The sequence below is a fragment of the Rhamphochromis sp. 'chilingali' genome (genome assembly GCF_963969265.1).
Source record: "Rhamphochromis sp. 'chilingali' genome assembly, chromosome: 13".
NCBI lineage: Eukaryota > Metazoa > Chordata > Actinopteri > Cichliformes > Cichlidae > Rhamphochromis > Rhamphochromis sp. 'chilingali'.
The window spans coordinates 18,058,120-18,070,431 of NC_137940.1; the positions used below are offsets into that span (position 1 = coordinate 18,058,120).

Consider the following 12,312-nt stretch of genomic DNA (forward strand, 5'->3'; position numbering starts at 1 on the left):
AACAGACTTGTCTCCTAAGTGGCAGTTTCACCTGCAGTGATTCGTGTCTGCACAGGTAAACAGGAGCCTGTTTACCTGTGCAGGTGTGTTTATTGGCCTGATATTTTCAGTGAGCCACAGAAACAACCTCACCTTCAACATGTGGTGTTTTTCTTTCTGCTGCAGGTCTCCATGCTGACCTCCTGACTTCAGAGCAGCTTCCCTGGTGATCTGTGGGGAACCTGTGTGTGCGTGCGTGTGTGCATGTTGTTAGGTTCTTACAGTTGTTGTTGGTTACATTTCTGCTTTGTTAGTTGCTGCTTGTTGGGAATGTTACTGGGCCACTGTTACCTGTTGTGACAGGTAAGAGATAACATCTGGCCTGCCTAACCAGATGTCCCAGATAACGTGAGTCAGTGTGCTTCTCTCTCTGTGATGACACAGACTGTAAATAAGAGATCGATGGGCGGATGAGATGAAATGTAGGCTTTTGCTGCAGGTTGTAAATGTGTTTCTGTCACGCTAGCTCATGTTAGCTGACAGCTGACCGCCGCCGTCATTAGATCAGAGCTAAACTGACAGCAGAGAAAGAGGACTCTGATTCTGGTATCAGTGAAGATGTCGAGCCTCGAGAGCAGGTCGTACCTGCGCAGTTCTTGCAGATGACCACACACAGGTTGATGGAGGCCCAGTCGGGGTTCAGGGCCTTGCAGTCCGCGCACATCCTGTTGGAGCGGTTGGACCAGATTTTCTCGGCCACCTCGTAATCTGACAGAGTTTCTGCGATCGCCTCCTGCAGTGCCTCCATCCAGTCCCGTTTGTCCCGGTCTGAGTCTGCGGTGAAGCTGAGGAGGCGCAGCAAAGGTCATTTAACGACATCTACATTGTTTGTCTCAGCGTTCTCATTAAAACAGAATTACTCAGAACTCCAACTGTGTGGGACAATAAGAGATTTTTCTCATTCAGCGACCCGCTGCTGAGGGCAGGACTCAGTTTGATCTGCAGAGCAGGAAAGCCCAGAGACTCAAACCTGAGTCTTTCTCAAGAGTTTGATTGATGCAGCGTCAGCGAGGCTGGTAACTGCAGACAGTACTGACAAAATCAAGCAGCAGCTGAGCTGAGTTTCAACTCACCCACCTGAAAGTTTTATACGGCGTGATGAGGTCGAAGCTCTTGTGTTTTCCATCTCGGATCGTTGCTCCGCGAGCTTCGATCACCGTGATGCCGATGCCGTTACGGAAACACTGGAGAAACATGGGAAGTGAAATAGTCACAGGACCCTGAGAAAGTCACAGGAAGTCAACTGGTGGCGCCCTCACCTGCTCGCTCTTGTAGAGCCAGATCTGGTCCGTGTTGATGGCAGCGTACACTTTGGATTTTGTTCCTTTGAGTTCCAGGCCCCCATGTTTCTGGCAGTGAGCTCCAGGACCAAAACGCCGCCGTCCAAACACCAGCTGATCTCTGACGTGTTCCTGCAGCGTGGACACCCAGCGCCGCCGCAGCACTGACGCACAGGAAACACATCAACTGCTTTGCCATCATCAACAGCATCATCATCATCATTATGGTCAATACCACCATCATCATCGTCATGACCATCATCATCATCATCATCACCACAATCATCATCATCCTCATCATCATCATCCTCATCATCATCACGACCAACATCATCATCACGACCATCATCATCATCATCGTCACGACCATCATCATCATCATCATCATCATCATCACAGCCATCATCAGCCTCATCATCATAACCATCATCATCTTCACGACCATCATCATCATCACGACCAACATCATCATCACGACCAACATCATCATCATCATCACTATCATCATCATCACGACCATCATCATCATCGTCATCACGACCATCAGCACGACCATCATCATCATCACTATCATGGTCGTGATGACGATGATGATCATCATCATCTTTATCATCATCATCATCACTATCATACAGCATGAGATCAAAACAGTCGCCTTAAGGCGCTTTAATCATCATCATCTTCACATCACAACCATGTCATCACATATCATTACCACCATCATCGTCATCGCCATCATCACCATCACCCCCATCATCTACACCATTACGATCATCATCACCAGCATCATCGTCATCGCCACCACCATCAGCATCATCCCCCCATCATCATCACCCCCACCATCATCACCCCCATCATCATCACCCCCACCATCATCATCAACACCATCATTATCATCAACCTTGAATTTTGTTGCATTTTGTGTTTTTATTGGGAAAACGTTTACAACAAGAAGAGAAAAATCAGAGAATCTGACGTCGTGTGTTTACCTTCGTTATCCGTCCTGAACACAAAGATCCGGTGACTCGTCACAATTTCAAATTTATTGTCTTTGGCTGGACGGGCCATCTGGATGGCAGCCAATGGGATGACTCCTTTTGGGTAGGCGTCCTGAAACAGAGAACAGGTCAGAGGAGATGAGTCCAAACTGTGCGGTCAGCAGGGCGACAAGCTCTGGTGATAGCAGTGTTTCCTTTTTTTTGTCTTTCCGCTGCTGGGATCAATAAAGCTCTGAAATGTTCAGGAGCTTAATGAGAGGATGCTAACAAGGGCCCACCCTCCTGAACCTGTCGGGGTGACTGTTACGTTAGGAACACGAAGCCTGACAGGCTGAACGCAGGGCGCAGAGTGACCCACGCCTCTGACCTGCAGGATGACAAATTCTAAGCTCGTCCCACGAGGACGGCGGCAACATCATAAAGATCTGAGTACCTTCTCACTGCCAAAGTACATCAAGTTTTTGCCGTCAAACTTCACGAAGCGTTTCTGGAAAACATAGTTCCTGAAAAACACAAACACACACCAGGGTCACATTACCACTTACACAAGAGAGGAGACACATTTAGGTTTCATCCAATTCCACCACACTGAGTGACTTTCAGTAAGGGAAGGAAGGAAGGAAGCAGAGGAGAAAGGAAGGAAACACACCGAGTGTAGGAAGAGGAGGAAAGGACAGTGACGAGGCAGAGGCATGTCCTCAGGAGGAAGGAGACACAGGGAGGAGCAGACAGAAGGACACACAGCAGAACGGGCAGAGATGACCTCTGACCCCTGCCAACCACAAAGACAGAGAGAACAGGGTCAGACTTAGAGTCTCCTCCCACATCCAGGCCCCATCAGCTGTGTGAAACAAACGCACCCCTGCGGAGACAGCTTGTCCAGCCAGCCGCTAATGATGGGCGGGGCTCTCTCGGTCAGGGAGGTGTAACTGGCGTAGGGGGAGATGGTAAGGTCCTCGTCGGCCTCGCAGGGGAGGGCGTGGTGGGGCAGCGAGAGGCAGCGGAGGGAGGGTGGAGCTTCTCCCACAGTGCTGTAACCTGGCGAGTCCCCGGGGTGAAACGGCTGCGAAAAACGCTTCGTCCACGAGAACCTGTGACCCCTGAAAACACAAAAAACTTTATCAACGCACGTGAAGCAGACAGCGTGGGCATGACATCATCACGTCCATTAAAGTAATTCGTGCAAATGTTTCTGCATTTTGAATCGGTTCCAAGGCCACGTTTACGTCTCGTTTCATGAGGATGAGTAGCCGCCTTACCCATGATCCTCTGCGTGCTTCTCCTCTTTCCTCGCCTCCCTTCCTTCATGTCTGCTTCTCTCGCTCTGCACATAAATGATCAAAGCAGCACATTTTATCAGACCTGTGAAAGTCAGAAGAGCGTCTCTGTCAGTGAGGGGGAGGAGCGGTGGCGGTCTGACCTCAGCGGCAGGAGGATGTCTCCGGGTCTGGAAAACAGTCTCACAGTACGGGCTGATCTCGTCCTCGGGGTCGTCCGTGGAGGCTGCCAAACAGAAATGACCGGAGTTAGGATTCACCTGCGCCCCGTCCCTGTCCGTTCTGATTTGATAACATCAAAGTTAAAATAAACTGTGACCAGTATGACAAAGCCGATCTGTGTAGCATGTTAACACTATTGGAAGTAAAAATAACTTGAACTCCAATTTTGAAAACACAACTTTCTTTTTTTCTTTCTTTTTTTAAATAAAGCTCTGACTTGTATTATGAGTCTGTGGTCTGGGAGAGAGTCTGTAACTCTGTCTGAATACAGTAAATAATGACCAATGCTGGGCAATTAATTATATAGTTACTTCTTCAAAAAAGTAACTGAGTTTTGCAAACAACAAAGTTTTTTGCAGCTGTTTACCTAAAAATGCAGCCAAGGCGTTTTTTAAATAAACATTTCAAACTATTTACAGAACAATCAGCTGTTCTGCATCAAATCTAATGCCACACAAATTATTTGTGCCGCTCCAAAAAATAATTTCTGTCCACTATAAGATAAAGGAGAACAACAGCCTGATACCTGCAGGCCTGACAGCAGCAGATGTATCACTGCTGTAACACCTGTAACATTCAGCAGTCACCTCTTTGTTCTGACACACACAACAAAACTATTGACTACACTACACGCTAACTACACAAGATTTGTGCTAAACGCAAATCTCTCACATCTCAAACACCGCCGTCACTCCTAAAACTTCCCCCTTCCTAAACAACTAAATGCCATGTTGCCATATCATTTTTTGATTGGTCAACATGGTGCATTTTTCCACCAATAGGAAAGGGTGGGGGTTTTTTTTGGTGTTGTTTTTGCTCACAGGCAGAGAGCGCTTTCGAGCGTTTTCCTTATAAAACGCAGTTTTTATATAAAATATAAACAACGACAGTATTCAGGAAGAAAACCAAACATTGCAGATATTTTTATCATGACTCTGGTTTTACGTGGCCGATCAACACAATTTAAAAACTGGCATAAAGTCCACACTTTTTCCGTCAGTTGTTCCTTCTGTCCTGCTCACATCTCCAATGGTTGTACACGTTGTCATTAACGTGGCTTCACTCCACATCAGCCGCTTTGCTCGCTAAAACACCGGTGTCGGCACATAAGGACGCTGTCAGAGCCTGTCAACGTTGATTAGCTGCGTATATACGAATGTGAATCGCATTATTGGCTGGAGCGGCCAGTTGCCGGTCACTTACAAACTCACACTGTAAAACAGAATCAATTGTTAACGTATTTATTTTCATTGCAATTCAGGTTAGATTTTTTTTTTTGTGTGCAATGCAGATTTCCTGTGTGCGGACACCGTGACAGCAGTGCGCAATTGCGCGCGCGTGCAGCTTAGAGGGAACATTGTTCTCAAGTGTGCGTGCACTGTCTGGGAACTAGGAGTCTCACACACCAGTCACTAAATAGTTTTATGTTTCGATCAGGCTGACAGGAAACGAGTAATGACGTCTTCCTGTAGGCAGAGCTTACAGACAAGGCTCGACCTGCCTGGGTTTTAGGCTGTTCTGTGCGACTCAGAGCTCTGAACTCACCTCTGGCTGATTCTGAAGAGTTGTTACTTAAAGTGCTGCCACTGAAACAAACACAGTGAAAATGATGAATCATGTCAGGCCTGGGCCTTCACATAAAAACTGATTTTTAACAAACATATCATGGATCCTGGGGTACGCTCGAACACGCAAAAACTCCTTTTCCTAACCCATCCTCCTTGACCTCGATACAGGTGAAGGAAAGATGCTTTAATGCAAAAACATCCAGATGATCGCTTTTAGGAATGATCAGATGGTCTGTAGCTATGAATTGTGGGATGCTTTCATGAAGAACGTGTCTCCTCCGCTAAAGGAGGTGCGGACTTCAGACCGCTCGGACCGAGTCGCAAACCTTGCTAAATGAAACTGAGTATTGGAACGTACCCCGGTCCAAATACTGGTGCATCACGGTGACTAACCTGTTCCTCTCGCAATTCCTCTCAGGTGTCTGTCTGGGTGGAGTGGGAGGAGCCGACTGCTGGCTGCAATAATTCCTCTTCCCACCGGGGGCAGCAGAGCTGTGTAACGTGCCCCAATATATCTCATTGGAGACCATCTCTAGGCCTCCTCCTCGGGGAGAAGCGGAGGGGGAGGATCCAGAGAGCCTGCTGTTGTCATGACTACCCGTGCAGGAAATGAAGGACGGCGCCTGCAAATGCTCTGTGGGAACAGGGGAAGAAGAAGAAGCGCGAGGATTCCCCTGCATCGAGGCGGGGGGGACGATGCGGTTCAGCCTCGGGGGAACCGGCGGTAACCCTCCAGTGTCTGACAGAGACCTGCAGCGGCCATTCCCAGTTCTCTCCCCATGGCTCGACCTTCGGCTTGGTGACGGCGCCTTGTCACTGAGGTCAGAGGTCAAAGCACTGTCTGCTGTGGGCATGTCCGCTGAGCTCAGACTTTCCAGCACAGTGAGGCAGATGGACTCCTGGGAAAGCCTCCTGGGTAGGGGTGGAGCAGGGTCGGGTGTTGGGGTGAACTGGATGGGCGCGGTCCTGCGGCGATTGAAGACAGTTCTCGGTTTGGGGACCGGCTTCACTGTTGGCCTGCCGCCATCGGAGTTTGCCAGCATGGCGGCGAGATCGGGAGCAGAGCTGTTCCTGATCACCTCCTGACGGGGCGACTCGGTGCGACCGCGCTTCGAAGAACAAACTGACTGACAGCGGTCACGAGGGAGATCTGCGTTCCGATTGGCTCTTTGGCCTTCTGTCCTCTCGATGTAACCGACCAATCGTAGGATTCTCTTCCTGTGTCCTGTGGCAGTTATGCCCAGACTGACCAATGCATCGCTGTCGAGGTGTGTGAAGTCTCTAGCCAATAGGAGACCGGCTCGATGGAAGGTGTCCAGGTACCTGCAGGAAGACAGAGGCCTAAAGTAATTCTGATTGGCTAGATGGGAGCTGCCCTTTGATTGGTTGTCAGTTTCTGTGATAACGTGTTAAAAATCACATTTATTGACATGGACAGAAGTTCATTTTTAACTGTTACACGTGCACCCAGTTCTGTAGGCAGCTGAGCCCACTCAGTCACACTGAGGACCACGTGTTTTCATCTGTCTGCATTTCTGAAGTAGAAAAGCAGTCTGTGAGAATGACTGCAGTCAGCCTGAGGCTGTTCGCAGACAGGTTGTCTCCTGTGTGATCGCAGAACGGTGAGTGTGCAGCAGCAACAAGCGGCGAGCTAACCATGCATGGCAATCATAGACAACCTCACACTGTTTTTGTAGCTGTGAGGAGGATGCTGCCCTGATTTTCCTCGTGTGGCCGAGCCATCGGCTCGCTCCGAGTTTGGAGGTAGCTTTGGCGAGCTCAGTACGTATACATTATCTCCGGATGGCAGTGCAGGTAACGAGCCCTCCAGTATGTTCATTTCCATCCATCCAGCCGGAGCCTATCCCAGCTGTCTTAGGGCCAGAGGCAGGGTACAACCTGGACAGGCCACCAGTCTGTCACAGGGATGACACATAGGCACAGACAACCATTTGCACCTGTGGGCAATTTAGAGTTTCCAGTGAACCTAACCCCACTAACTGCATGTCTTTGGACTTTGGGAGGAAGCCAGAGTAGCCAGAGAGAACTCACGCACACACGGGGAGAACATGCAAACTCCACACAGAGAGGCCCCGGCTGTATTTTAACTTATTTAATAGAATATCAATATTTGGAGTCCCTGTATCGATACAACATTGCCACACAAACTATCTGATGATTGTGCCGTTTCGGTTTCCCCCCATTTCATGCTGCACTCCTCAATCCTGACCTCTCCAGATGAATCGCAGAAAGCAGCCTCTCAACCGGCGTGCTTCCATCCAGGGAGCCCATGATGACCAACACAGAGTCCGGACTGGGCTTCATCTCCTCCACCAGCAGGAAACACCTGGGCCATCGCTGACCTACAGCAGTGGCGGATGGCGGTCGTCCATCTGGTGGAGAAAGAGGTGAAAGATTGATCTGCTTTAGATATCATCAGAAACTGGTTTAAGTTCTGCTGCTTCACTAACCCCACACTGAAACCAGAAAACCAGAAACACTGGATCACACACACACACAACAGGAGCCAGCCTCTGTAACCATTCATTCCTCCAGCAGGGGGCGTTAAATGTTTCTTTGAACCGCATCCTCTAATTAAGATCAATTAACAAACTGCCTCCACACACCGTGTAGATGGCACCACTGTCACCTTTGACCTCTGGAGCTCACGAGCCCCTCTTTCTGAGAACTAAAACCACAAAAGAAGAAGAAAGTATGATGTCAGCAGGCAGACACAGCTGCACGATTGTCTCTCTGCGTCTGCAGCAGGCTGACCTTTGACCTCTGCACAGCAGCAGAGAATCAGACAGAGGGTCACTGTGGGGATAAAGGCTGAGGGTTCCTGCCATGAAACCCTGACACCCCTGCTGCTACAAGGAAAAACTCAGGGAACAAACTGTGGGCCCAAAACAGACCCACATCTGGATCATCTGCTGGATCAACAGCTGGAAGTCACACACAGCCAATGAGACAAGGAGAACTCTCCAGCTCGGAGCAGCACGCTTCACTTCAGCGGCTCCCTGCATCCTGCCAGTGTGTGTGTGTCTGTGTGTGTCTGTGTGTGTGTGGGTGGGTGTGTGTCTGTGTGTGTGTGTGTGTGTGTGTGTGGGTCTGTGTGTGTGTGTGTGAGTGTGTGTCACCTCTCTGTGATGTGTTCAGGAGATGTCAACTAAGAAGCAGATGCAGCTTCCTGTTGGACCTTTAACAATAAGAGCCTGTGAACACAGCAGATATACTGAAGTCCAGGTGTGACAGTAAAACTGCAGGTGTGATGGAGCTGGGGAGAGCTCTCTGTCAGCATCAGGACGTCACTCAGAGAAAGACAGAAGAGCATGTGTCTAACACCAAAGTAAAAATAACTCACTCACACACACACTCACACACACACGGCTGCAGCGTCTTGCAGGAAGACAAAGGCCGAGGAGGAAGTGAGTCACAGCAGCTTCCTCCAGCCGACCTTTTTCCTCCTCCTCCACTCTTCAGACAAAAGCTGCGTCTGTTCTGAGATCAGCCGCCACACAGCCAGGAAACACGTTACACAACAGCTGTGACACACAACATGATCAATGCTGTGTCAATGATGTGATCGTATCATAAATAACACAGTAATGCATGCTTCCGTGCAGTCACGTGACCACAGAGAGCCGCCGAGTGTCGTCAGCGCCAGCATCTCTCTGTCAGGACTTTGACGTCTCCTCAGACTGAAGCCGGCGACCAACAGGAGGAAAGAAAACGCAGGACAGCTGCAGCACCTCGTCTCAGAGCTGAAATCTGCAGCGTCCGTGGACTCGTCACAGCGCACGCTCACAGACTGAAGCTGGTTTTATTTTGAGAGACTCGATGCCTCGTGCTGACATGTGTGCTGGATCGTGCTCTATCTTTAAACCTTCCCTTTCACTGTCGCTGCCATCCTCGTGTCACAAATCCGCCCCGATACCCTCCTCCACAAACTCCACCCTACCTGGACTCTCCCGTCTCTGTGGATGGCTGACCCCAGGTATTTAGGCTCATCACCTTGACCCTCTGTACTCCTTACACATCCACCCTCTCATTCACACATGTATTCTGTCTTGCATCTCTTCAGAGCATGCCTCCACCTCTCCAGGCTCTCCTCCACCTGCTGCTTACTCTCACTACAGATCACAGTGTCGTCTGCAAACATCAGCGTCCACAGGGACTCCTCTCTGACCTCATCTGTCAGCCTGTCCATCAGCACTGCAAACAAGAAGGGGCTCGGAGCAGATCCCTGATGTATCCCACTCCCATCTTTAACCCATCTGTCACTCCACCTGCACACCACTGTCTCTGTCCCCACACACGTCCTGCACCACCCCCACAAACTTCCTCATGTTACTTTTTTCCAGGATAATAAAGGTAGAAACAGAGGAGAGTCATTTTAGGCACTTTGTAAAAGGGGAACAGGAGGTCGGTCGCTGCAGTCTAGTTTACTCACCGTTCACTCAGAGATGTTCACAGATGGTGGTGAATCAACACCAATCCACAGGAAACCACACTGAGTAATAATATCAACATGACTCCTGCAAACATTTCCACATGAGACCTTTTCATGTCTTGATACAAGCACATGCATCTGCTCGGTGGGAGAAACGTTTCATCATCATCATCAGGTGACTTCTTCAGTCTCAGCTGACTGCAGGTTTCCAGCCAGGACATTTACTCATGACTGAAAATGGGCTGCGAGGTCACATCTTTGTTAATGTGCAAACTGTCACGATCAGTGATCAGCGCTCTTTGATTAGTGGTTGTTGATCATTGATCATGACAATTTGCATATTAACAATGATGAAACTGATCTCATAGCTCATTGTCAGTCATTGTGTAAATGTCCTGTTTAAAGGTTGGGGAGACCTGCAGTCAGCTGAGACTGAAGAAGTCACCTGATGATGACGAAACGTTTCTCTGAAAACGTCCAGATGAACAGAATCAACTTTGTGGGAGACATTTTAATGTAAAACTGGAGAGTTTCTCAAATCCAGCAGGAGTAAAAAGCAGGAGCCTGAGAAAAACTGCAGTGACAGAAAACAGAAAGTCCGGTGTGAGAGGAAAAAGAGCGGCCGAGGAGGAAAAACGTTAAAGAACCAGGCAGGAAGTCAGTGAAGGCCACAGATAAAGACCGAGCCAAGGAAAAGCAGCCAGAGGATACAGACCCTCCCATCCGACTTCCACTTTTAAACACTGCAGCTGAGACAGGAGAGAGGAGGGCCGAGCGCAGGCTGACTGAAGCTACAGCTGGAGCTCATGTCTGAGGTTTGGGTGTAAAACCCAGTCAGAGTCAGGACATCGAAGGACATTCATATTCTGACCACTGGATCCAACACATCTGTCCCTGTATTGATTTAATGTGTACATAAAAATCTTTCACTGGCCCGGCCCACTAAACATCACAGTGGGTTATACGTGGCCCACGGTGTAAAATCAGTGAAACCATCAGCTCTGTCGGTGTCTCCAGCTGATGGTGCTGGTCCTCATGAGCGAGGGGTAGAAGGCACCAAAATCACATTTGTGGTGTGATCTACTCGAACCAGTTTCCCTCCACACACCAGCTGATTCAGGGTGCACAGTGCGGGGTCTGCAGGGGACTGACCCTCCATGTGATTGTGAAGAAGAATCCAATAAATGACAAGAGTCAAACCTGAGGTCAGAGAGTGGGCTTGGAAATGCATGCTGGGAGTCTAATTTATGATAGCTGCTTTAGTTCCGATGATATTGATCCAAAGTGGGGGTCTTTGACACGACTGGATGTTGATTACTGATTAGAACTAGGTCATCATCGACGCCGCGTGGCCCAAATAAAGTCACGCTGAACACAATGGGCCACAAACAGCAGACACCAGGTGTCAAACTCCTCGAACAGATTTTCACAGGAAACTTTACGAGTTCTTCATGGCGGCTGTTAAAAAGAGCCGATTCTGTCTGCTGGCTAAGTGTCAGCCGACCAAACTGCAAAGACACACAAGCTCACAGCTCCAACACACAAACAGGCAGTAACGCAGACGCACAGCTCTGTGCGGTCAGCACGACACCATCGCTAACAGCACGTGAGCAGCCGGCCCGGGTTTGAGTCTGACCCGCAGCCCCCCCAGCTGCTTTCCTGTCATTTCTTTACTGTACCTGTCAATAAAGGCCAAAAAAGTAAAATAATCTTACTTTATTATTGTTATGCAGGTTTGTGTGAGGCAGCATGGATTACTACAGCATGCCCATGTTCTGTTCAGATGTGACTACATCATGTGACTCTGATAACCCCTGAATGATGTGCGCAGGTCACCCTGTGTTTGTTCCTGATGACACCCCGTGACACGCTGCAAGGATGGACGCGGGGATTTTCAGCAGCTGGTCGTACTGCACACGTATCTGCACCAGTTTCCTTGTCACAGCTCAAACTTTGGCACTGACTATTTAAAAGAGTCCCTACAAACATCACTGTCTTCGCTGTTACTGAACCAAGAAAAACAGCAAAGACGTACAAAGGTGTTAAAGTGCTACAACATCAAGCTTGCATAACAACCCTGTTTACACTGTGCCAAATGTTAGGCTGTCTGAGACTTCCTCAGGAGGACTGAAGGCTCGCAGCCTGCAGCCTGAGAGACAAATCTGGTAAAAACGGTGAAAGTCTGTCCGGTGAAGTGCAGCTCTCATGGAGACCTGGTTGGCCTGGCTGAAGTGGTCCTGCTCTGACAGCTGAAATCAGACGCAGAAAAACGTCTTGGTTCAGACGCACCCGCGCTACCTCTGCCGTTCCCATTTCTCCCCAAACACCAAACACACCCTGTCCTCGTCCCATCCCTCCCTCTTCACCTCCCTGACATTGCTCCCATGCCGCCCGCCTCATCACTGGTGTTTCTGTATGTTAGCTGATTTTTCACATGATAAAGACCTGGGAGAGCGAAGCTGGAAGACAAAAAGC

The 12,312-nt window shown here is 49.2% G+C and overlaps 1 protein-coding gene across 1 annotated transcript in view; it reads right to left on the reverse strand.

Moving 5' to 3' along the window:
- arap3 (ArfGAP with RhoGAP domain, ankyrin repeat and PH domain 3) overlaps window positions 1-12,312 on the reverse strand; it is a 30,188-nt gene that overhangs the window by 14,119 nt on the left and 3,757 nt on the right. Inside the window, exons 2-12 of the mRNA XM_080900921.1 lie at window positions 7,615-7,777; window positions 5,778-6,707; window positions 5,362-5,402; window positions 3,738-3,820; window positions 3,577-3,641; window positions 3,178-3,417; window positions 2,751-2,820; window positions 2,309-2,429; window positions 1,299-1,483; window positions 1,117-1,223; window positions 625-824 (exon numbers count right to left, since the gene is read on the reverse strand). Of these exons, the coding sequence (XP_080757047.1) occupies window positions 625-824; window positions 1,117-1,223; window positions 1,299-1,483; window positions 2,309-2,429; window positions 2,751-2,820; window positions 3,178-3,417; window positions 3,577-3,641; window positions 3,738-3,820; window positions 5,362-5,402; window positions 5,778-6,707; window positions 7,615-7,709 (2,137 nt within the window). The 5' untranslated portion in view covers window positions 7,710-7,777. The remainder of the gene's footprint in view (window positions 1-624; window positions 825-1,116; window positions 1,224-1,298; window positions 1,484-2,308; window positions 2,430-2,750; window positions 2,821-3,177; window positions 3,418-3,576; window positions 3,642-3,737; window positions 3,821-5,361; window positions 5,403-5,777; window positions 6,708-7,614; window positions 7,778-12,312) is intronic.